The sequence below is a fragment of the Perna viridis genome, chromosome 2 (assembly GCF_037379345.1).
Source record: "Perna viridis isolate PV_CMFRI_1.1 ecotype Kerala chromosome 2, ASM3737934v1, whole genome shotgun sequence".
Taxonomy (NCBI): domain Eukaryota; kingdom Metazoa; phylum Mollusca; class Bivalvia; order Mytilida; family Mytilidae; genus Perna; species Perna viridis.
The window spans coordinates 1,182,014-1,209,026 of record NC_142446.1 but is presented as its reverse complement, the minus strand read 5'-3'; the positions used below and the strand labels follow the sequence as shown (position 1 = coordinate 1,209,026).

General features: G+C 32.5%; 1 protein-coding gene and 1 long non-coding RNA gene across 2 annotated transcripts in view; one reads left to right on the top strand and one right to left on the bottom strand.

Moving 5' to 3' along the window:
• Window positions 1-5,957: 5,957 nt before the first annotated feature.
• On the bottom strand, window positions 5,958-18,291 carry LOC148623245 (uncharacterized). Its single transcript, XM_088564939.1, has 4 exons — window positions 18,102-18,291; window positions 13,018-13,542; window positions 10,036-10,190; window positions 5,958-7,815 (listed from the first exon to the last, which is right to left on the bottom strand). Exons 2-4 carry the CDS (start codon window positions 13,535-13,537, stop codon window positions 7,564-7,566), a joined length of 927 nt encoding a protein of 308 aa, XP_088421065.1. The 5' UTR covers window positions 13,538-13,542; window positions 18,102-18,291; the 3' UTR covers window positions 5,958-7,563.
• A 6,609-nt stretch (window positions 18,292-24,900) lies between these two features.
• The window catches only part of LOC148623243 (uncharacterized), a 32,044-nt gene continuing 29,931 nt past the window's right edge, over window positions 24,901-27,013 (top strand). The window contains exon 1 of the long non-coding RNA XR_015919399.1: window positions 24,901-25,391. This is a non-coding gene — a long non-coding RNA (uncharacterized LOC148623243). The remainder of the gene's footprint in view (window positions 25,392-27,013) is intronic.

Below are 27,013 nucleotides of genomic sequence, written 5' to 3'. Positions count from 1 at the left end.
TAAGGCGACTAAATAGTGCTCAGAAACCTAGCCGGGGGCTAGGCGCTCTGCCCACAGAGCAACTGGGATGTGTGCCCCAGGTGGTGGAATGGGGTACCCCTGGCGTGTTACATGCTGGGGTTGTCAGGCTATAATACGGAAAACCTGACCGCAAACCATAGTGGTGCACCGTGTTGGGAAGATGCCACGTTCCTCGCACGTTAAAGAACCCTGCTGTGGTATTCGATAGGAGTAGGAACCTTTGCGCTCCGCCACAGGAGGCTAAATTGCCCGACGTTACCCATCCCCCCTTTTTCCAGTGGCAATCAAAATTTGTCGACCCTATTATCCTTGTGACCCATCCTTTTTTTCATTTCATGTTCATTTTATCATCCATTTCATATTCATTGTCTGAATATAGCTGAAATATTGCTGCTCGGACGTTAAACCCCAACAAACATAGTTTTCCTTTCCTCTTTCTTCTACCCCGGACTTGACTTTTTATGAGCAACTCGGCGGGTGTTTCTAGAAAAGCAGAGGACGCTTACCCTACCGGTGCACCTGGTCCATGCTCCCAGTTTTTTAGTGGAGTCCGAGTTGCTCATTTGCTTTTGTTACTTTGTATGTATTATTTTAGTTACTTCATGTGCTTTGTTGTGTATGTCTGTTTTCCATGTCCAGTCTTCGTCCCTGGATTCCATTCTGTTGATTACCGCTTTAACCTTGGTTTCCTTGATTATGCTTTGGTAATATATGCCGGCTGCATATAAAATTATAATAAAAATGTCATTTCTGAATCATTTACTTTTCGACACTTCATACATACACAATCAAGTACTTGTATTGGAAATAGGTGTGAAATTAAAGCCATTTCAGTTACATGTACTAAACAAACAACTGCTGGTTAAGTTTATATCGTAGTCTGGTGCTTCATTCTCTGGTAGCTTGATGAAAAAAATATTATTAAATGTTTCCACTATTAATCAAGGTGAAATTAATCAAGTGGAAATGAGTGAGTTCTTGTCCAAACATATATATAAACTTTATTAGTGTTCGTCATTCTGTCACCAAAGACACCTCTAAGTTAATTGAAGGTCCAGTTAAAGCAAAATGCAAAAAAAAAAAAAAAACACATCCAAATATTTAATTAATTGCAAACATTGTTTTGTTCTACATGTACATATGTTTTGAAAACATGATGACTTAATTATCTACCTCAAAAGTGCTCACATTTCCACGGAATGTTTCATTAAACATATACCAATAAAGTTTGAATTTGTGGTATTAGTTATTATCTTTGGGAAAAAGTATAAAGTAATCATAATTACATGATGAAAGTAATTATAATTTAATTAATTACATTGCAAAAAATTAGTAATTGAATTGTAATTGTAATCATAAAATGTAAAAGTAGTTGTAATTTGATCACATTTCCAATGAAATCAACCGCATGTCTAATTCTGAGGGTATCTATACAGCGTTGCTGTATTCTGAAGGTATCATCTTTGGTGAAAATGTTTTAAGAGTGTATCTACTTAGTGCTGATGTATTTTGAGGGTGTAGTGGTAATGTTTTCTGATGGTATCTAATTGGTGGTTATAGTCCATGGGCTGGGAGGGTCCACCATGCACTTCCCCCGCTCATTAACTTCATGGTGATTTTTGCCTCCCATTACTGAATCAATTTGCTGTCATGGAATATTCTCGGATTCTTTTTCAGTATAATCCTATATTTGTACCCATCTGGGTAAAAAAGCCAAGATTTTTTGTTAAATTTTGTAAATTGTTGTTGCATTTAAAACAATTGACACCTGATTTTATTATTTATGCAGAGCTTGGAAAATATCCAATTGCTTTAAGCGCAAAAGTACGTATGATTAATTTTTGGGGTCGACTTATGAATGACAAAGATAGTAAAATATCACACTTGTTATACAGATTATTATAAAAAAATTATAATAACTATGGTTTAGAAAATAAATAGTTGATGTATATAAAAGATATACTTGATAACTGTGGCATGTCAAACATGTGAGTTTATTAATATACTGATTAAATGGGTATCAAAAATATTGAACCAATACTTAAAGACCAGTTTAAGTAATTCTGTTTGTCACAGATATATGTTTCACCAAAATGTCTATGTTATAGAATTTTTAAAAGTGGAGACAAATTTGAGCATTATATTAATGCATTGCCTAATAATTTTATGTATACATTATGCAAATTTACATGTGGAAGTCATCGATTGCCAATCTAGACGGGTAGATGTCACGGTGTGGCTAGAAACGACAGACTTTGCCATCTTTATGGCTCGGGTGACATCGGTGACGAGTATCATTATATACTGTCTTGCAACTCATTAAAAGCTGAATGAAAAAAATCTACGGGAATTTTGCTCGAAAAATACAGGTACTTCTAAGTTTAACAGTTTGTTTAATTGTACAGATATATTAGAAAAAAAAAACTATGTAGATTTACAAAATTCATAAATTCAGTCCTCCTAGCTAATATACTTAATTTGTTGTTCATACATGTACTTATTTATACATCTATTGCTTGTAATTTGAATATATTTTCTCTGTAACTATGTGTAGTTTATGAGAATAAAGTTCATTCATATTATCTTTTAGAAAAGTAATCACAATTACATGATGAAAGTAATTGTAATTAAAATTACATTGCAAGAAATTAGTAATTGATTTGTAATTATAATCATAAAATGTAAAAGTAATTGTAAGATGATCACATGAAACCAACCGCATGTCTGATCCTGACATAAGCCTATGTTTGTACCCCACTGCGTCAAAAAGCCAAGATTTTTGTGACTCAACTGTATGAGCGTCTAAGCCTTCCTGGGATAGCATGTGTAAACAAACTTAACAAATTTAGGTACAATCGTGTAGCGTAATGTCTTTACAATAAAGCCAAGAAAGTTGCGGTAACTTTTAGGCTTTTGTGGTAAAATGGAAAAGTGTACCCCTACCCTGCCGAAAATCGCTTAAATTGATATATTTTTCCATGTCAAAACCCCTAGAGTATTAATGCTTCAGTAAAAAATGGCTTATTTGTTTGTTTGTTTTTTTTTTGTTTTGTTTAGTATTATCACAATTGATACTTCTAGGGTTCTTTTGATGAATTTTGGCGATTTTCGTAGTCAGAACTTATCAAAATATGCGAAAAATTGGGATTTTCGATTTTTCGGTCAAAAGTCACATAAATTCGACTCTACAAGTTATTACTCAACTTAAACGTCTCAAATTTGGTATCATTCGATAGATAATTTAATTTTCTACATAAATAAACCACGAAAACTTAATTTTTCAGAAAGGATTTTTGTTAAAAATATTACCCCTACCCCTAGAAAACTCGTCTCAGTATCAAACAGAATTCTTATTCACAGCAATACTGACATTGTAGAACTCATATTTTAGGCATTTATAATTACGATAATGATGTTCCAAACATATTTGATCAATTCAGGCGCATAGATTTTCATTTTGGGTGACAACTATATAAAATCGGAAAAGATGGGAATTTTCAGAATTTCAGAATTGTCTTCTATATAAACCGATATTGTCTTCTTTCAGAATACCGTAATTTAATCAGGCTTATGTGTGATACGGTACATTAATATAGTATCTTAGCTTCAAAATGAGTCCAAGTAATAAATATTTGAACTTTTCAAAGCCAAGTTAGGTGAAAAATTGTCACCCTACCCATGAAAAAAATGCTTCAACATGAACTAAAATGTTAATTTTTGGCATATAAACGGTTTACAATGGACATATTGTATACTGTTGTTTTAATTATCGACGTTTTCAACATATCTTCTCATTTCAGGCGCGTATTTTTCAGTTTCGATATGACAATAATGAACGAGTTTTCCATAAAAGGGAGAATTTTGGAATTTCATATTTTCTTCAATTTCACCTATAATTGGATATTTCTTTCGAATACCGTACTTTAAACAAGCTTTTGTATATTCAAATACAATTATATAGTGTCTTATCTTTCTAACGAACGCGAGTAATAAATATTTAAACTTTTCCAAGTTCGAATAGGTGAAAAATTGCCACCCCTACTAATGAAAAAAATTACCTCAACATGAACCCATTTTTAGTGGAGTCCGAGTTGCTCATTTGCTTTTGTTACTTTGTATGTATGATTTTTGTTACTTTATGTTCTTTGTTGTATATGTCTGTTTTCCATGTGTGGATGTGAAAATATGTTTAATACATCGATAATTAAAACAACAGTACTAAACATGTCTTTTTTACATCGATTATATGCCAAAAATATTAACATTTTGGTTCATGCGAAGGTATTCTTTTCATGTGTGGGGGTGGCAATTTTTCACCTAATTGGACTTAGAAAAGTTCACATATGTATTACACGGGCTCATTACAAAGTTAAGACACTATATAATTGTATTTGAATATACAAAAGCTTATTTGAAGTACGGTATTTGAAAAAAATGTCAATTATAGGTGAAATGGATGGAAATATTAAATTCCGAAAATTCCCCTTTTTATAAAAACTCATTATTGCCACATTGAAACTGAAAAATACGCGCCTGAAATGAGAAGATATGTTGTATACATCGATAATTAAAACAATAGTACCCACCATGTCTATTGCACACCGTTTATATATCAATAATTAACATTTTAGTTCGTGCTGAGGTATTTTTTTTTTTCATGGGTAGGGGTGGCAATTTTCACCGAACTTGACTTAGAAAAGTTCAAATATTTATTACTTGGACTCATTTTGAAGCTATGATACTATATTAATGTACCGTATCACACAAAAGCTTGTTTAAACTACGGTATTCTGAAAAAAGGGAAATAACGGCTGATATAGAAGAAATTCCAAAATTCTGAAAATTTCCATTTTTACGATTTTATAGTAATTGTTACCCCAAAAAGAAATTGCAAGCGCCTTTATTGATCAGATATATTGGGAACATCATCACCTTCATTATGAATGCCTAAAAATATGAGTTTTACGCTGTTGGTATGCTGTGAATTAGAATCTGTTTGATACTGAGACGAGTTTTCTAGGGGTAGTGGTAATATTTTTTACATTTTTTGAAAACTCTTCCTTGAAAATTAGGTTTTCGTGGTGTATATGTGTAGGAAATTAAATTATTTATCGAGTGATACCAAATTTGAGACGTTTTAGTTGAGCAATAACTTGAAGAGTCGAATTGATGGGACTTTTTACGGAAAAATCGAAAATCCCATTTTTTCGCTTTTTTGGATAAATTCTGACTACGAAAATCGCCAAATTCATCAAAAGAATCCCAGAAGTATCAATTGTGATAATACTAAACAAAAAATACCCAATAAGCCATCTTTTACTGAAACATTAATACTCTTTGACATGGAAAAATATATCAATATAAGCGATTTTTCGGCGGGGTAGGGCTACATTTTTCGGCGGTGTAGGGGTACATTTTTCGGAGGTGTAGGGGTACATTTTTCGGCGGGGTAGGGGTACCGCAAAACTCTAAGTGTTACCGCAACTTTCTTGGTATTATTTTAAAGCTGAAACATTGGGCTACATGATGAAGCACACATATGTCCGTTTACTTCGTTCTATAGAAAGAAGAAACTCGTAGAATAAAAAAAACATAAAAAGTTGATTTTTGCCTTAACGAAGTACAAAAAGTAGCAAAAAAAAAAATGCTTCAGTTTATTTTTTTGCGATAAAAAGATTCGTAAATGGGAGGTATAAAAGTACCTGAAAATCATACTTTGGTTGATGAGTGGGGGTGCACTGGGAGGGGGGTTATCTCTGCCCACGTACTATTATGTGTTATGAGGATATCTACTTAATGATAATGTATTCTGAGGTTATCTACTTAGTGGTAATGTATTCTGAGGGTACCAATTATATTGTATTGTAAGGGCATTTTTCATTGCAGTGTGGTCAAAATCTGCAGACTGTACAAGAAATAAAGTAAACATTCTAAACTACTTTCTTATCTTTATCTAAAATATTTGTATAAAATTTAGCAAAACAAAAATAGCATTATAGATATCATTCGAAATAACAACAAATCAATCAACAGTGACATCATTTTCCTACAAAGCAAACAAATGTTGTCTAAAGTAATAATGTATTAACCAACTTCTCCTCATAAAACTTGCACATGTAAAATTTTATTTGCATTTATGTAAATTTACACAGTGGTGCAAATTTATCCATGTTAATGCATTTACTCGTGTGTAAATTTGCACTTTTGCACTTGGTAAGGGCAGTCGAAGTTAGTCTCGCTGCACGTTTTTTTTCTTTTTTTTTCTTTAATGAGACATTTGGGGATTGCTTGGTAACCATATGAAAAGAGCTTTATAATCTTATAATCTTGTGCTATGAGATTAAAGATACCATATGCATGCCAGTTTATATTTGCAACTCAAAAACATGTATTTCTTCTTTATACATGTATGTATAAAGTATTCCAAAAAGGCCCTTATTCTGTGCTATTGTAACATATAATCAAAAATCCAAATGCACATTTTAGTTATCTTATCTCAGATAATAGTGACCATGTTCCCTCTCTATGCATGCAAAGGGTGCATATATGTTGTGTTGATACATGTAAATGCATGTACAAGTAAAATGCTGCTACTAATCTAACAAGCAATTTGCACCCTTCCAATTCATAATTGACTCAGGAAATGGATCTAGCATGGGGGGTTGGAGAGTTTGATAACAAAAATATCCCTCTAAGATTTCATCAATTGATGTGCTTATTTGATAAGGACATATGAACACTTAGCAAATTTACTTTTACACATAGGTAAATTTTCATGATGGGAAAATCACCATGTGAAGTCCTACAAAAGTACCATTAGATAGCTACATAATGTAACAGGAAAGTCTTATAAAATGAAACTAACTTTTAAATGTTTGTAAAGGAGGAAAACAAACAATTTTCAATGTTTCACTTGTATTGGATACAATCAGGATAAACAACTTGATAAAGCAAGATACAATTACTGGTGTTGTAAATAAAACACCGATAACATTCCTGTATTACAATACAGCAGTAGTAGATCTGACAGACTGTGTTCAATGGAACAACATCCTTTTTGTTTGGTGGCAGGTAGCAATGCAACAAGAATTGTTATCAACAAATTTTCAACAGAAAGATATTTGTCCTTAGCAATATTACTATACATTTGTATGTATTTTTACTTCAACATTACACCCAGGGTTCATGTTTTGGGAATTATAATACATCACATCCCTGAATTACAATCTCACTGATCACAGGTACTGCCTTCTAATATAGGAGCATTATGGAAGTAACATCTAACACTTCTCTTTTCCCCTCAATTAAATACCCTTAAAGTAAACAAAGCTCCCTAAAAGTCATTCCCAATGAAATGTGATGATAGTGAAACAAATAATATTATAATTCACATATTTTTCTACGATTATCCTTCCCTTCCCTAAAAACACTTTAGTAACTAGGGCTTGCCACCAAAGTGATTACACTGTAAGTTGTGCATCTTACTAGTATTACATCATCACAACATTTTCTAGCAAAAGTCTATCAATATTATGATATAATCTAGAATTTATATGGTTTAAAGCATTGAGGTCTGTTTTGTAACCGTGATGCAGATCTAGCATATTCATCGTAATTGTATTGTGGGTACATTCGTTGGTACTCTGACTGCCATCCTGCAACTTCTTTTCCTGCTTTTTCTTGTATTAATGCTTTTCTCTTCCTTTCTCTAGCTGACAAGCATCGACGATTTTTCTCTCGTTTTTTCTGTTGTTCATGAAGATTTACTAAGGCCTTCATGGCAGCAGGATATACCTGAAATGCAAACAAAATTAAATAGTGAAATAAATGTGTACTTGACCATACAATAAAACTCTACTGGATTCAGCTTGATATGACAGCAAATATCATCCTTAACAGTACAGACACATCTATTAATTTGGATTGTGACTAATTATTTCACAAAGCAAAGGTTTTGGACACAGAATGAATACAATTACAGAACTCTGAAAATTGAAGAAAAAATTCATTAAGTTTTCTCTTCAATGGGCAACAACTCTTCAGCAAGTGGTAAGAAGTAATTGCCATTCTTAACAACTTGACTCTATCTCAGATACTTCTGCTTGACAAGTCAATATAACATTTATTATGTCTGTACATTCATTCATACATCACACTTTCCACATACTATTTAATGAACTCCTGAACCAAATCTTTTCCAACTCTATTATTATTTTGTGGACAATAAATTATAGGTGACTGTTCAAGATTCATTATGGTTTATATTTCATTTCCTGTTTAGGATTAATTCACAGTGAAAATCTCAAACACAGAGCTGTCTGTGATAATGACAGCACCTTTTCCTATTGCTGTGGAGTAAACTGCCAACAGACTGCTGTTTGGTCCTCTTTATAATTTTAGAAACTGATTCTGGCAGCAATCAAATTTCATCAAAAGCCAAAAATACACTCAATATATATACACATGTATTCTAATCATATCACAGATAAATCAAGATAAATTTATGTATCAAATATTCCCATAGACTAATTAAATCTGTCAAGACCAACTGTATTTTAAAGAAAATATAAGCTACAAAGGAGCCCATTCTCATTTTTTTTCTTCTGAAATCAAAATTTTAATAAGCAAAAAATAAAATCCTTTTAAAGATGCCACTGTTAGGATATATAAAAGATAAACAAGAACTATGAGTCAGCTTACTGAATGATATCTTATTGGTCTCAGTATTGTATTAATTTTTACCATAGACTTCTATAGTGAAGTGCATATTTTTAGGATTATTTTAAATATGTAAATTGATCCAATAAAACTTTCACTTATGTAGCATTTCTAAGGACATGTGAAAAAATAATTTCCTGCAAAGAAAGTAGGGTGAGTCCAAGAAGATCGGACAGAAAAGTAGTCTTGAACTATAAATAGCCATTTTCATTACTTTTACTTTCATTTTGCACTCATCAAATCAACCTTTTCAATGTAACATTTTTATGTTATTATGTTAGATTTTCTTTCAATAAAGTTTGTCATCTTATAGTGTGATGTTTGCTCTATTTAATAAGTCATAGTTCATATCTTTTGACAAAATATAAGTTTGTACAGAGGCAAAAAGAAAATGCACTATATTTTTATAGCCTCCATGTTTTGACGTACACCTGCTCAGGGATATGCAATAAGATACTGGTACCTATCAGGTGAGCTAAAAATGTGACTTCCTTCTTCAGGGTGAAAAGTTCTACAAAAGTCTCCATTTGATCAAGGTTGTATGATGACTCCTCAATGGAGAGGTCCAAAATCATGATTTTTGTAATTGTTACTTGAAAATCATAATAGATAGGAAAAAATTCAATTGATGAAATAATCCTTATGACTATAGTTTGAAAAGGTCAAAGTTTGATATGGGATATTTGTTTTATTTATTGCCTTTTGGATAAAGACGACGACAACAGCACCATAATGTAATACAATATTAAAACATCGTAAGCCTGATTGTGAGTAATTCATACTGTATGGCCCCTACTTCATAAACTGTTAGGGAAACAACACCAAAATATCAAGGGTACCTTAAATTTGTAGTAAAAAAACTGTCAGTTCTAAAATTTCTTTCTGATCCATTCTATCATACTCAATTTAAAAATATTTCGCCAATATCCATCATACAAAGCACAATGTTTGTTACTCATCTTTGTTTTTCAAATAAAAGTCCACTATCATGTGGGTTTGGGATAGAAAATAAGGCACTTTGGTGTGATGAAATTTCTTTCTAAATATTTATGCTTTTGAAAATTATTTTGCTTGGAAAAACAGCCTGATATAAGATGTAAATTATGGGTAACAAAACACTGATACATGATGCCTTTGAGTGTTTTACAATCAAAACCACACGTAGTTTATAAATCTCCAATCTTCATATAAATATGAAGGTTCAGAGAAATTTGGATAACCTTCCTCTGCAACATCTGACATGGAAGTACTTAAAATGTGAACTTCTACAAAGAATACAGATCCAATAAGCCTTACGTCATTAGAGGCTCTGACATTAAATGACCTTTTGACCCCAGTCTCTCTTTCTCGGTCTCCACAGCCATAGGCGAGAAATGGTGGTTTATATACTGGAGATGATTTTGGTCTGGCTCTTGTTGAAGGCCTGGTTTTTTTCTTTTTCTTGTCCTCATCTGTAATAAGATTTATTCGAATTACCTATCGTTATTTTTCTTTCCAACTTTCAGATAAAACCATGAAAGTGTGAACAATGACATTTACAAAAGTATTCTTTAATTAACTATGTCATATACATAAACAATATAATTTTAAAGCTGCATTAGCTGCCAAATTTGTTCAGTTTTGATTCTACTGAATTTTGCTGATTCATTGAAATAAGTTAGTAGTAATGCAATTGAAGCAATAAATGTCTATAATACCTACAGAATATTGTGAAAACAACATTTTTTTTGTCAATCAGAAAAGATCGATAGCTCTGATCTAATTATTTAGCGCCATTACTTCCGAAGACTGCCGACAGGAAATTCAAATGGGTTAAAACTACTTTTAACTTGGTAAAAAAATAGCATTAACAGATACACAGATAAGCACATGTCTTGTTTTCATTTCATTTCATATATATATGGAAGTGAGGTCTGGGGAGCTGGAAAGACTCTGACCTCTGACCCATATGAACACTTACAATTCATAATAGAAATCCTTGAAGTAAAACTACAAACAGAACATCTCTACATCTAAAAGTTCAATTGAATACGATTAAATTTTTAAACCATATCCTTAACTCCCCTGATACACTAGTCTACGAAATGTTCAGAGAAGTTAAAAAGAACAACTTTTAGATGTCCCATGCAAAAGATATACTCAATAAACTAGGGTTCTGTCATCTTAACTTACAACTTAATAATCTTCAATTTTATATCAAGAGAATCGAACAAAGACTACACGATCAGTTTAAACAAAATTTAGCAGGCTCACTAGCTATGAGTGAAAAACTGTCATTTTTCTGTAAAATATTTATTCTGTCTAAAGGACTCCCATATATTGATTTATGTAAACCTAAAATAGAAAGATCTATTATCAGTAAATTTCGTTTGAGTGCACATGCACTAGACAAAGAATGGGGTCAGTGCAAAACCATAGAGAGAAAAAAAAACTATTTGTAAATTATGTGATAGTGGGAACGCAGAGGATGAATATCATTTCTTCTCGGTGTGCACCCACTACACACCACAAAGAAATCAATACAGAATGAAATTGTACAACCATAATTTAATTTCTTCATCAAAACCTCATCTCACACCAACAGATATAGTATATATACTAAACAGTAGCTATACAGAAATACTAAAAATAACTATCAAATTCATGAATGAATGTTGGAATCGGAAGTCAATTTATTTTAACAGAAATTATATTAATATATGATGTTAAAACTATAGATTTATCTATTTTGATCAGATTTACATCACTGTTGCACCATGGTCATAAATTTAGTTTATATGTAACGTACATTACATTGTTCTGTTTTTGTTCATGCCATAACCATCTACTGTAAATGTGTTTGTGCAAATAAAATTGTCTATTGTCTATTGTTTTTCTTTTTGATTAGTTTTCAAATAAATAATGACCATATCTGAGCCACATTATATCACAATACGTAAATTTCAAAAGGATCCTCATGTTATATTCGAACTTTCGAAGTCAGTTGGTCTTCCTTGCCCTTGAATAACCACTTTCACTTTGCAATCAGCTTTGTTTTTATAGAAGTGACCCTTACAAAACATCCGCGGATTAGGGTCACCAGAAGTCACATGCATACGAATTTATCTAGGTCGATTTTTTGTCTTGCAAGACAATAAATATATAGACACCTATTTCATGTATTTAATGCATTTTATTTGTGGATATCAAATGAAATTATACAGGGAAAGTACAATTCAGTTGAAATAATTCAAAGTGAAGGTATATTTCAGCAGAAACAAAAATTTACGAAAATGACAGCTAATGCAGCTTTATCACAGAAACTTTTATGATATGAAACCTACTATTAATTTAAGGCTGATCTTGGGAATTCTGTTACTACTTATTATTAAAAAGCAGGTATGGGACATTCTATTACAACTTACTATTAAAGGCAGATCTAGGGATATTATGGCAAGCCAAAGTGGACAAAAATCAATATTTTGTAATATTAGAAAATGAATTTTTAATATTACAAAATCAATTTTTTAATACTAGAAAAGATTTTTTAATATTAGAAATTCATTTTCTAATATTACAAATTCCTGATTTAGTAATTTTATAAAACATCACACCTTTTGTAATATTAGAAAATGAATTTGTAATATTAAAAAATCACTTTGCTATATTGCAAAATCAGTCACATTTTTTAATATTACAAAATGATTTTCTAATATTAAAAAATCATAATTGAATACAACAAATCCATTTTTTGATATTAGAAAATCAATTTCTAATATTAAAAAATTGTTTTTAATATTAGAAATTCAGTTGAATTTTTAATATTAAAAAAGGGTTTTGTGACATAAGAAATCTAATTTGTAATATTAGAAAATAAATTTGTAATATTAAAAAAAACGTTTTTTAATATTAGAAAATTCTCATTTTTGTCCACTTTGGATTGCCATAGATATTCTATTAAATGACCCTTTGCCCTAATTTCTCCTTCTCTGTCTCCACAGCCAATGGTCGTTTTAAAGTTGATATCAAATGTCTACCTACATTTGGAAACCAGAAATACTGTAAGAAAGCTCACAAAGAGGATAAAGAAATATCCTGTAAAATTTTGGTAGATTCCGTCAAGTGGATGAGGCGGAGTTACACTAACAAGATTGACCATCTTCCCTTGCAAGCACCCAAAGTCATTATTTGCCTTTATTCTACATATGATGTCTGACATTCATAAAAAGTTTATTAAAAATCCAATGAAGCAATTTAGGTAATATTTATTTTTTATAGACATTAGTTATCTATACATACCTGACTGTAAGGACAGCTTTAAATCATCTTTCTGGGATCCTGATTGATTGTCTTTACAGAATGTTTTTTCTTCATTTAGTTTTGATTGTTTTAGATTATCTTCATTGAATTGAGTATCCTGATCCAGTTTACTCACATCAGTTTTTTTACCATCTGTATTTCTATTTCCCTTACTTTCATACTTCTCTAGTTTGGTTTTTGCTTCATGAACTAAATCTTCTTTTTCTCCTGTAGCTTCTATCCTACCATGCTGATCATTCTCTCCTGTACCAACTATTTTGCCTTGCTGAAAATTCTCTTCTATTAGTTTTAACTTGTTCTGCAGTAAAAGACTGATATCCTCTTCTGGAGAAGATCTGGAGTCAGATGTATCTTCAAAATCCCAAGAAAGAGGAGTATGAGCATGCTCAAGTTCCCTACGATGTGTCCTGTAGGCAACATTATTATAATAAACAGGAATGTTATTCTCCAAATATGACTTTTTGTACTTCAACCCATACTCAGATCTTTTAAAAACCATTTTACCTAGAAAGAATAATCATAATACTTGTGTACATACATGTATGTATAAGAGTTAATGATTCAATTACTCATATTTATCTGATTGTGTAATTAAACAAAGTTAACACTTAATTAAGATTTCAATACATTGTAAATGTGTTTCTAATTTAATCAATGAAAATATTTCAAATGTACAATTGGTCAATAGTCCGTCTAATGATCCAATCAATCCATACATGTACATGTAATGATGTATATCAATGAAACAGGATGCCATAGATAAGGGGTATATGCCTTAAAGATGATACCATGGCATACATATGAGATATACACTTTAAAGATGATGCCATAGATAAGGGCTACATGTGTATATGCCTAAAAGATGGTGCCAAAAAAAAGTTTTTGGACCAAAAATAAAAAAACTTGATTTTTTAAAGTGTGGCCCCTTTGGTCCTTTAGAACTCCAAAACTGTGAGAGCTACATGTATTTGAAATCTGGTTAAAAAACAGGGATTTTCATAAGGAATCCAACAAGAGGCTCCCAGGAGCCTGAATTGCTCACCTAGACTAGGTCCTAGTTATTTTTTTGCTTTTCAAGGGCAAAACAAAAAGTTGTTAGACAATTTTGACTCCATTTGATTCATTGGAGACTTTTGTAGGTCTTATAATAAGGATCATTTCAGCAATAGAAAGCTATTGGCTAAACCTAACAGATTTGGAAATGTATGCAAAAATCTGTTGTCTGACCCCATTGTTCTATTTTTCGAAACCGCAGCCATGCTTTTTTCAGCGATCAAAAATCCAAACAGTCATGCCAACTTTCATAGAACTCTGTATTGTAGTTTCTGAGGAAGTGATTTTTTAAAGTAATAACATCAAAAACAGCAAAAAACGTTCCAAAAGGGCAATAACTCCAACATGGGTCAACAGATTTTCACAAAAATTTAACCACAGATAGATCTCATTATGCTGAATACTATTAGCCTATGTCAGAATTTGGTTGAACCTAACAGATTTGGAGATGTATGCAAAAATCTGCTGTCTGACCCCATTGTTCTATTTTTAGAAACAGCAGCCATGTTTTTTTTTCAGCAATCAAAAATCCAAACAATCATTTTGTTAAGGATATCCTGTAAAAAAAATACCAACTTTCATTGAATTCTGTACAGTAGTTTCTGAGGAGAAGATTTTTTAAAATAATAACATAAAAAACAGTAAAAAACATCCAAAAAGGGCAATAACTCCAACACAGGTCAACAGATTTTCACCAAGATTTGACCACGGATGGATCTCATCATGCTGAATACTTTTACCCAGTCAGAATTTGGTTACACTTAACCGTTTTGGAGATATATGCAAAAATCTGCTGTCTGACCCCTATGTTCTATTTTTAATAATGATGGCCATGTTTTTTAACAGATCAAAAATTTAAACAGTCATTTTGTGCAGGATACTCTAAGGAACAACCATCTTAAGTTTCATCCAAATCCATTCTGTAGTTTCAGAGAAGATGTTTGAAGAAACTGTTAACGACGACAGATGAACATATATATAATTAAGAACACCGAGAGTGATCATTAAACACATGTACAATAAGTAAAGTTATTAGGAGGTGCACTGGAAAATTTAATTTAACATTATCACCCCAGAGAGTCTAATTTTTTGTTGATACGAATAAATTTGCACAAAATCTTGAGATCAGGAAGATGTTAACTGTTCATTAAATTACAAAATTTCATGATATTTGGTCTATTTTTAAACTTGGTATCAAGAAATAATTCTTAGTTCTATATCTACATCATGTGATAATTAAGAAAGGTCAATGATATTATTATCTACCATAAAATCTTCTAGATCATTCATATACAATGAAAACAAGGATGAAAGGTTTTCTCTTTATCTGACACCTACATTACAAGGGAAATAAAAGAGTTTTCTTTACCATTGAAAATACCAGATTTCATATCACTGTACATGTTCACAATTACTTTGTATAGTTTCCCATTGACAGAACACTTCAGAAGTTTTGACCATAGTCCAGGTCGCAAACCAGTGTCAAAAGCTTTTGAAAAGTCTATAATGGCACAAAATAACTTTTTTCTTTTTATGTTTCAGTAAATCACACAATACATGCAAAGTTAGAATGCTGTCAAAAGTCAAATATCCTTTTCGGAAACCAGATTGTATACAAGTATACAAAATTTTCCTACAGAACTACTCAACCTGCTAAATCAGCACTGCTGTAAAGAGTTTACCCATACAACTCCAAATTGTAATGGGTCTGTAATTTTTTAGGATCACACAAATCTCCTTTATTTTTATACACCTACTGACCAAGAGTCAAGTACATTTCCAAAATCAAAAACTACATGTATATTGAAGAATTTAACATATACAAAATGAATTGGCGTAAGTATTTTAGACATACTTTTTATATATTCATTAATAACATTAATTTTAGTCCCTAGAACAATGTACACAACCATCATGTGGATGGATAATTGAGGATTCTATTCACTTTTTTTAATGCCCACTTCAGTTTCAGACTTAATTTAAAAGATAGTCTTTCCTTGATGAGATGAAAATAGAAACTCTTTTGATGATGATAAACCTTTGGGATGAATATAATGAACAAATTTCAAATCTATACAACATTTTATTAAGCAAACTAGGCATTTTCAATGAACTACCATATTATAACATCTACATGTATATTCATGTTTATTTTTTTCAGGATAAACTATATGATTGTGATTCATACATGTAGGTGCATATGTACATGTACATTATGGTCATATATATTTTTTTGTTTTGTTTTGTTTTTCTTTCAATGGTACTTTGTGTAGTTATTATTGTTTATACATGCAAAATGTTTACTGACCCTAGTTTTTTAGAGCAGGTAAGGGGAAACACAGGTTTTTATTTCTTTACCAATAGTTAGAGGTTGAATGCTGTTCCTCTAAACTCCTGCTCCAAGTCCTATTTACATTTTTGATTTTTAGTAATCTAACTGAATCTATACAAAGCCCTTTTTGAGATAGATATTCTGTAATGTCCTTCATATACAATCATGTGTCTACCTCGGTATCCAAATAAAATATTATATGTTGTATATTTATATTGTGAATTGTATCTACTAACATCTGTATATACTGTATATGATGATACTAACGTTAACGAGGCTGCGATAAGGTACCAGTAGTATGTGTATCCAACTAACAAATGTACAGATTGAATAAAAAATATTTAAATTAAAAAAAAAAAGACTTTTTTGTGGTATTCATTACTTTGTTGAACTTTAAAACATTGCAATTCACTATAAACTTCTTATCTATATACTTTTCTTTCTATCATGAAGGACTTGCATTTTAGTACATGTATATAATGATATTCATCATTCAACTTCTAGCCTTGCAGTAGTGAGACTAGGGATTATAATGTATCTGACAATTAAGAAATGTATAAACACTCCCTGGTAAGACAAAGGACTTTGAAAGAGAAAATAAGGCATCCACTATTTTTATACTGGGGGAGGGGGACCTGCAATTTAATTTTTTTTTAAATAAAGGTATTCCAAATTTCAGGGGGGGATTGTTTTACTCAGCCACTGAAACAAATATTGGGATTTAATATTTCTCCCATTACTTAACAATGTAGATTTTTAAGTAAAAAAAAATAACTCCAAGTTGCTGCTGAAAACAAATTATCATTTTCATGCTTGCACGAAAAAATTTTCTAACACGAAATAAAATCCCAGCCCTCCCCCTCAAGAAGAAGAAAATGTGACTAATTTTCATTGGCCTTGAGCTGGCAATTTTCATCATGGTGGGGTTGCTGTCTTTTTGACATACATGAACTCACCAATAGTAGGGAGGTCGGTAGTGCGTTTATCGATATTCTTGCGAGAGCAAAATTCTCAATTTTGAGTCAACTTTAACACGTTAGAAAATGGTTAAAAATCCATTGCATGACAATAAAAAATATATGTAATTGAAGATGAGACATTTCTCTTTCTAAATATACAACTTTCATTGTTATTAGAAATGATGGTCATTTGGTACAAACGTTTGAAGTGAAGATACTTAGAGAAAAATGGCCGCCTGAAAAACTATGTGTCAAAGATCATACCTATTTCAAAATTCATTCCGCAAGCTATTACTGGACCGATTTTCTTCATTTATGGCTTAAATTTTTGGAAATATCTTCAATTTTGATAATCTGGTTGTCAGGCTAATTTTTTGGTTACAAAACATATTTTTTACGTAATTTTAAGGAAAAACATGTTGAAAAAAAAAAGTTTTTGCGTACCCGGAATGTACTGACATTAGACACCATATCCATTCTCTTTACAGCGTATACTTAGATTATGTTTAATTCTCAATAAAACACAAATCTTATTGTTAAATTATTGCTAACATTTTAAACGGAAATTTTTCACTGATTTATTTTATTTTAAAAATACAAAATGTACACAGAAAAAATATCCACTCTGATTCACACTGGTCTAAACACGTTCTTACGATGGCGGTTCATGCATTGCTTGATTTCATTCCAATCAAAATATATAGGACAATATCACTTACCAAAGCCTTGTCAGATGCTTTATAGTAACACTATTTTTCATGTCCCATAGAAAACGTGCATCAAAGCAGCGTAGCAAGATACTTATCTTCCAGGAACTTGACAGTTCGAACTTGTTTGTTTTTGAACAGACAGGAAGTTACTTGGGGATATTAAAGTTGCTCCACAACGGAGTCGACACGTATTGAACCCGCATTCAAGAAAGAGGCCATACAGGGTTTCCATTTTCAGAACTATTGTCAAAAGTACTAATTGTTAAAAGGTGAATAATGGGATACATGTTTTTCATGGGTCATCAGCTTTTACGATGGTTGGTCTCTAAATTGAATTCCTGTTTCGGTGAAAATTTACACACTGTTTTGGGGCATGTGGGTACTAATATTTCTTCTGCACAAAGTGTTGACACTGTAATGTCCCTTTTTTAATGTACAATATATGCATTAAAATGTAGGACAAAGGCTGTGATAGTTACCACTTCTATTTTTCCTAGATTAGTAGATTACATGTTTTCTCGTTATAAGGTTGTTTCGTTAATTCAGAACTAAAGAAATTGTGCAGACGGGAGAAAATTTTATATTTAAATATAATTAAATAATTATAGGTCTCTGATTATATGCCCACAGAGATGGGCTTTCGTTTGAATTTTGCTGTAATTGCCAAGTTACGTCTCAATTTATAAATATTATTCGTCATGTTAATTTGTAATTGTGAATTTTGTATGTTTAACTGGAATTATGTATTTAGAATTCATATTCTAATATCGTTTTCTCTTTCTCTTTGCAGGGAATAGTGATCTAGAATACGGTGCTCTTCCCTTTGTTCTTCTATTTCTACATATATTTAGTGTAAATTTTCCTTTAAAATTTCTTCATTACGTTTTAGACTTGACTTTTTAAATATGACCAACTCGGCGAATGTTTCTAGAATAGCAGAGCGCACCTGGTCCATGCTCCCAGTTTTTAGTGGAGTCCGAGTTGCTCATTTGCTTTTGTGACTTTGTATGTGTGATTTTAGTTACTTCATGTTCTTTGTTGTGTATGTCTGTTTTCCATGTCTGGTCTTTGTCCCTGGCTTGTAACATTTTTTTTATTTCCGATAGAATCTTGGCTCCTTTGATTACTCTTTTTTAGTTTAGGGCGTTCCTGTATGGAGAAAATAATGATAGATGAAGATGATTATTTTTGGTATTTTTGGCGGCCTGTTAGGCTTGGCAGAAGTTGTAGCCAAAAAACTGTGCTTGTTTTATGATGTGTTATATGCTATTATATTGTCAGGGGCGCAGCTAGGCCTAAATGATGTGTACTCAAAACAAATCATTAGGATCGCGCCCACCTTGGATAGGTGGCATTACGACAAGGGGTGTGGGGCCGATTACCATTTTCTGGCACTTCAATTGCTGTTAGAAAAAATGTATTTCGTGAGACTTAGTTTGAATTTTGACTGATATATGAGTATATTAAGGCTCTGACTGAACTAAATGTTGTCTTGTCGATACGCAAAATTTCAATGACTTTGACTACCTTTAACAACAGGCCCCGATGAGCTTTTTCAGTTTTTCATAGATCCCTCTTTTCTCCCATGGTCAATCAACGACAAGAAACGTTACGTGTCTTCAATGAACGGCAGCGCTACCGAGGAAAGCCTCACGACAAAGGATAACATTGCACGCAGGCCTAGCGAAATACATTGTACTAGTACATGCATTTTCAGACTGTATTAGCAATATGGAAGAAGACTTTAGTGGAAAAAGAGACAGAAGGACCAGACAATCCTGACTTGGGACAGGCATAAAAAGTAAATGCAACAGGCAGACGGACATACGCCAGCGAAACCGAGAACATGACTCGAAGATCCTACGAAACAAACATACATCATTCATGTAATAAATATCTTAATCTCATACGTACAAGATTGAAGTCATCACTACAGAAGTTTTTTGGTCGTCATCATGAACTTATAACCGTTCGATTTGCCTCTACTTTGGGGGAAATAGTCACAACGGAAAAATAAGACCGTTAAACTAAATATTTATGAAACACACTGAAAACGTATTGAAACTAAAAATAAAGCATTGCACGTAAAAACCATAGGGTTATAAACTCGTGGATCGTAACGGTGTATCCATCTGCACCATGAAAACTGATTTGTCCAACGTGTCATAATTTTACTTTCCTCTTTCGTCTACCCCGGACTGTATTTTTATGAAAAATCGGCGAGTGTTTCTAGAAAAACAGAAGACGCTTACCCTACCAGTGCACCCGGTCCATGCTCCCAGTTTTTAGTAGCGTCCGAGTTGCTCATTTATTTTTGTTATTTTTGTAACTTTATGTTCTTTATAGTGTTTGTCTGGTCTTTGTCCCTGGATTACATTCTTCCAATTTCCGCTAGAATCTTGGTTCCCTTGATTACTCTTTTACTTCTGTATTGGGCAATGATCCATTTGTTGCATTTCTCCGTCTCATGAATGAATTATGAATTAATGGAATGGTGTTAATGTTTCAATTTTATTGGGTCGATCCATACATGGTAGGTAAATTATAATGGTGAAACGTTCCCCATTTTTCTGTCATTAACTGTACTTTTCACCGTCACTCAGACTTGTAAATGCTATGGATGAGGTGGAGGAAAACATTCTTTTTCTTTTTTTGCCATTTTGAACTTTGTGCAATATATGACTTAAGGAAAGTGAATCAAGAAATATACGCGGATTGAAACCCGTAATGCCGGTTTAATATTGGATGACATTACATATGAGAATATAACAGGAATGGATATTATTGGCATAGAAGAATTATCGTTATGTCAAAGAACAACCCAACCAAGATGAATTAGTATTTAAAATCAAAAGGTACCACCTTAGACTGGTATTCTACAAGAAAAGACGTTCTTTTTATTTTTATTCTGAAATTTCTTTTGTTTATTGATGCCTTTAAAGCTTAGATTGATATGTTTTGCTTTATCTGGGAAACAGATGAGCCGTTATTCCTACAACGTAACAGGTTGGAATTCCGTTTCTCCATACCCCCAAGTCCTGCTTTGCTAGCGACTCCCGTCATATTGCCAGTGATTAAAATCCGGTAAGTGGCAAGTTCGGAGTGTTGTCGACATGAAACCCCATAAAACTGTGCTTATCGCAAATACGGTTGATAAACAAACAAAAAAATAGAACTAATGTGAGTAAACAAGATCGTTATATTTGAGTAAATATAAATAAAAGTATGAAATATTGCTTTGTATCATTTCTCAGTAAAGAAACATGAAATGTGTTCACTTTCCGATAGACATAGGGTAAACAGATACAGCACTTTCATAGTACACACACAAAACAGGTGAAAATAAAGCAGCATAAAATGAAAAACAAAGGCATTCAGCAGAAAAAGCAAGCAAAAGCTAAAAAAAAAAACCAAGAAAACAGGGATAATGCATATAGACATTCAGCCATTGTGATTTACAAATAATTCATGAGCAAGTGGGACCTGCCCATGTATTAATGGGGGTCTTGAACTGATTTATATTTGTCTGCTTTCTTAGTTCATCTGGGGACTATTCCAAATCTTCGGGCTGAATGTCTGAAGGATTAGACCATACCTAGTGTTTTTTACTCTGGATATTTCTGCTGTATTGGTATAACTGAAGTTATAAGAACTATTATTAATTGATATACGATCTTGTAAAAAATATTGGACTTTCATTATCAATGATCTTAAATGGTTCAATGCTTATTGTTCCCAAACGTCTGATTTTAAGGAACGGGAGTAACAGTTTTTCTAGCAACTTTACGAAGAGAGAATTTTGTCCTGATAAATAAATCTAAGAGCTCTTCCTTGAATTTTCTCAATCTTTTTAGAATTTGCCTCTGAGCAAAAGTGCTAGACGAGGTGACAAAAACTAAAGCTTGACAGAATGAAAGAATAGTAAATAGTAATTTTGCTCAGACGGTTTAAGTGATGGCCGATACGCTCGAGAACACCAAGTTGTCTTATTGTTTTCCTGCACATATCTGTAATTTGACTATCAATGTCTCACATAAAATATGTTGTTACAAAAAATAATTTGACTTCTTTTTCACTTTCGATGTTAACATTACTACCGTGGTCAAACTAAAAATTAAGTTTTTTTACGCAGAGCAATGGCCTGCAATTTATCAGGATTTGCTTTCATTTTGTTGATATGAAACCATTTTATAAGAGTTTTGCTGTCATTTTCAAGTACAGTTTTTAAATTTATAGGATCATTATTTGCATAGGAGACTGTATTGTTATCTGCATAATTATACAAAGTAGGTTTATTAAAAAAACTAAAGATGTCGTTGAGAAAAATATCAAACATTACAGGTCCCAGAATAGATCTCCGATGAACACCTTTTATAAAATTTTGAAAGCAACTTACATTTTGTCAAACTTTGATGTATTGTTTTCTGTCACTCAGATAACTGGTCAAGAGTCTGAGAGAGCTGTCACTGGCTCCATCATGTTGGAGTTTCTTTGGGGAAAATCAATCAAAAGCTTTGAACAGATCCATGAAGATAACCCCACATATTTGTTAATATCGAGTGCCTCTTTCGAGTCCTCTCCTACTCTCAACAGAGTAGATTGGCAGCCAAAGCCCTGAACGCTGCTAAGAAAGGACTAACATTTTATCAAAATGTTCCGTTAACTGACATGAAAGCGCGTTCGTATAATTTTGAAACTGTAGGCAAAACGCTTACAGGTCTGTAATTACCTTTATCTAATAAACTCATGATTTAGATCCATTAAATGGACAAAAAATGTACTTAAATGTTGTTTTAACTATTTTTACATTTTACTATCCATGGCCATACACTAAAAAAAAAAACACAAGGGAAACAGGCCGCGATTTTGGATTTTACTACCTTCTTCACCTTGAAAATAAAAAAAAATAGAGTCAAATCCCTAGCTACATACCTTATTTTTATTTTCAACTGCCCAGGAATGATCTCGTTCACAACCACTGCCTCGGGTCTCCTCGCATCGGTATTTTTACAGTTCTTGTACGAAGTGAAAAGCTTTCGTAATTTCCGCCGAAAGCAACGGAACTGACGATTCCGTCGTATTTATGCATCGTGTATAGGACGGCCAAAATCCAAAATGACGACCTGTTTTCTTTGTGCTTTTTTAGAGTATGGCCATGGATAGTAAAATTAAAAAAAAATGACCAGAAAAGAGAAAGCACTAATATTTCAAATAATTGTATACATTGTATTTGATTTTTTTCAAAAATATAAATACCGGTACTAAGAAGTCACTTTATGACGCAGAATGACAGTGACGATAATGAAAATGTTACATTAAATAGCAAAATCACAACAGATGAGATTGCCAAGGCTATAAAGAGATGCCAAAAAATAACAAATCAACGGGTGATGACAAAAGTATTAACGTTGATACTGTTTAATATGATTTTCTATAGTGGATTTGTTCTTAAATCCCGGCGGGTACAATCATACCCATATACAAGTAGAAATGTGAAAAATTACAGCCTAAAAATTCGTATCTCAAACAGAATGATATAATGCATGAAACAAGCTGGTTTTAGAAGTGGGTACTCAACAAACGATCGCATATATTTGTTTGTATGCTTAGTAAGAATAAGAAGAAAAACACATTTTGCGCATTTATTCGCTATTCTTTAAGCTCGTTGAAAATGGTATTAACGGATTTTTTTCCGTATCATTCAAAATATGTACGACGACGTAAAATCTTAAATAAATATTCTGGAATATTTAAGTGTGGAATGGGTCTAAGACGAGGCAAAAATCTATCGCCTCTACATTCCTCGTTATATTTGAATGGTGTGAACTCCTTTTTGGAACAGAAAAAAATTAAGGGTATGCTGACGATACTATTTTGTTAGCAGAATCTATTAGTGACTTACAACTTACGCTCGATAGTTTTTAGCGTTATTGTGACCCATGGAAGCTTAAAATTAATGTAAACAAGACCAAAATATTAATATTTTCAAGTGGTAGACTAAGAAATTATAAATTATACTTGAAAGTATTAAATCTGATTTTTTGTTTTGAAAAAAAAACATTTGGTAGAATTACCTATTTATTTGATGCAATATCTTTGTACATGTAAAGTTAGATGTGGGTGCCATCGCCTACCAATTCAGACAGGAAGACGGCAAAGTATTCCTAGACAAGATCGTTTTTGTACACTGTGCATCTCACATGATATCGGTGATGAGTACCTCAATGTTATGATTTTAAACATTTAGAAAAAAAAGACAGAAAATTATTTTTACCAGTTTATTGTCATTCAAACTAGATAACATTGATATGAAAACCATCTCTAGGACCAGGATAAAAAATATACAGAAAATTTTCTCTGGTCTATCCTTATGCCAAATACCAAATAATTTCACCAAAAGACAATAAAATTACAGCCCGGACACGAACCAGTATTGCAAAATCATTAATTTGACCTAGAGGTCAAAGTTCAAGATTTCAGGTCATCAACTATGGTACATGTATGCCACACATCATATTGAGCTGTTCTACCCTCATGCCAAATACCAAAAGCCTACACCGAAAGACAACAAATTAACAGCCTCTAAACGATTTGTTACGGACGGACGTACGGACGGATGAGTAAGACCTCAACACTGTTTTTTTTTATACCACATCCCGGAAATTTGTGTTACTTTCACTGCCCTATCTAGCAAAAAAGGACGGATATTTTATGTTCCAATAATTAACACAATATTATATTGTTCCTAATCTCCAACGTCTGACACTACTACACATGATTTATTAGCTAACCAATCCGTGAATATTGCTTCACATTTGGAATCGGATTTCTGAAGCGTTCGATATGCAAGAACGGTTCATTATAGTTTGAAAGTTTCGACTGTCTCGGTGCTGCTAAGCTGTGTAAATTTGGTTTACCGATGTTGTATGTTGCAAAGGTCAATCGATGCTGACATATTGATATGATTGACATTTTTATACTTTAAGTAAAAATGCAGAAATTATTACGGGAAATTAACTTCCGTTTGGTAGTATGCGATATATATTCATTGTATATGTGATGGATTGAGTTAAAGTCAACATTCACTTTACTTAATGATAACATGGGTAGGGATTCAGTGAAAATCCGTAGAAACCAAGTCATGCACGTTATACGATCAATTCTATGACGAATTTCCCATAGGAAGATAAAAAGTGATAAAAAGTGATTTTTTGTTCATAACCAGGACTACTACTGGCAGATCAATATTTGAGGAGGGAAGATGAGAAGACATGTGGATTATATTTTGTTTCTTTCTCAGTAAGTATTATTTTCTATTATCGGAACCGAATAACAACACCTTATTGCTAAGCTTGTCCTTCACATATTGTGATATGTAAGTGTTAAAATCATATCTTTCGTTTCATTTTTCGCGTGACCATGGATATCGACTAATGATTTTGTCAGTTCACCATATCAATCATTTACGAGAAGAAGTCAGTGACGGATTCAGAAATACACTACATGTACAATTCATCACTTTTTTTTCAAAAATATAATGTACATAATGACGCAAGAACACGTTTTGATCATCATATTTATAAAGATGGTCTTAAGACAGCTTTGTTTTGCAACTTTAGCTTCGTCACGGCGTAAGATGGTCATAAGCTTGAAATCGAAATCGAAAACGAAAGGGAGCCTGTGACAATGAATACAAAGATAATCTCCAGGTTTCCTGGCAAACGCTGAAAGCATTTTTCAGTTATAATGTGAAAACGGAAAAACCATCCTGCTTTTTTTATGAAAAAGTGCCAAAAATCGACAACGTGAAATCGAAATTTTAAAGATAACGAAAAGGAGCCAGTGATCATGGATAAAAATATCTCAAAGTTTCGTCAAAATTGACGGGCGTATAAAAACTACAAACACTTTTTTTGAAATATCCACAATAACACATGTCAAAGGGTTAATATAAACAGGTATTAAACGGAATATGCCGAAGAGGCTTACAGCAATGCATAAGTCAGCTTAAACACCGACATTGTCACATATAGTAACGAACAAATTCACTTAAACACCGACATTGTCACATACAGTAACGCACAAATTCACTTAAACACCGACATTGTCACATACAGTAACGCACAAATTCACTTAAACACCGACATTGTCACATGCAGTAATAATAAAACGAGAATAGGTACATGGTGTATGTGTCAAGGAGACAAAAACCCCACCGGTTTGAAAATGTCAGTCCAAGGCCACCCATTGGTATTCAGTGAACAAATAAGAAATCCTCATATCACAGGGCAGGATGCAGCTGGCCCCAAAACATTATACACACGTGCAGCGAATGAGTTGCCCCTATATACTCGAGTAACATGAAAAATCAAAGCGCCGATGGCGTTGAACCTCGGAAGTCGTGAGATATTTATAGGTATTTTAAAAAAATTATAATCCGTTGATGGTAATTTGTTCTTTCTGTATTTCCAAAAAGATTAATTATTTACAACGGGATCAGCGGTTTCACCACTACTAGAACTACACATCCACACAATACTGATGATTCAAAATTTTAGTTTAAAAATTTGTTTTCTTTTCTTTTTTTGTTTCGTTTCATTTCGTATTTATTTTTTTTCTCAACAAGTGTGGACGCAGACTGGTACTTCACGAGGGGCAAGTATGGACGCAGACTGGTATTGTTCGAATTGCAAATTTGAATATACGTACGTTTTGCCTTGAACGTGTTTGCATTGTCTAAAAACCTCCTCCATTTATTGATATCAATAATTGAATTATACATGTATTGATAAATATCCATTATAATATGTTACTAAATATCTACTGACATTAATAAATGGGGAACAAATTCCACAATGGTTTGCCACAACCATAAGACAAGTCATAACATATGACAATGGTTCTTTCTTGAAGGTGTACTT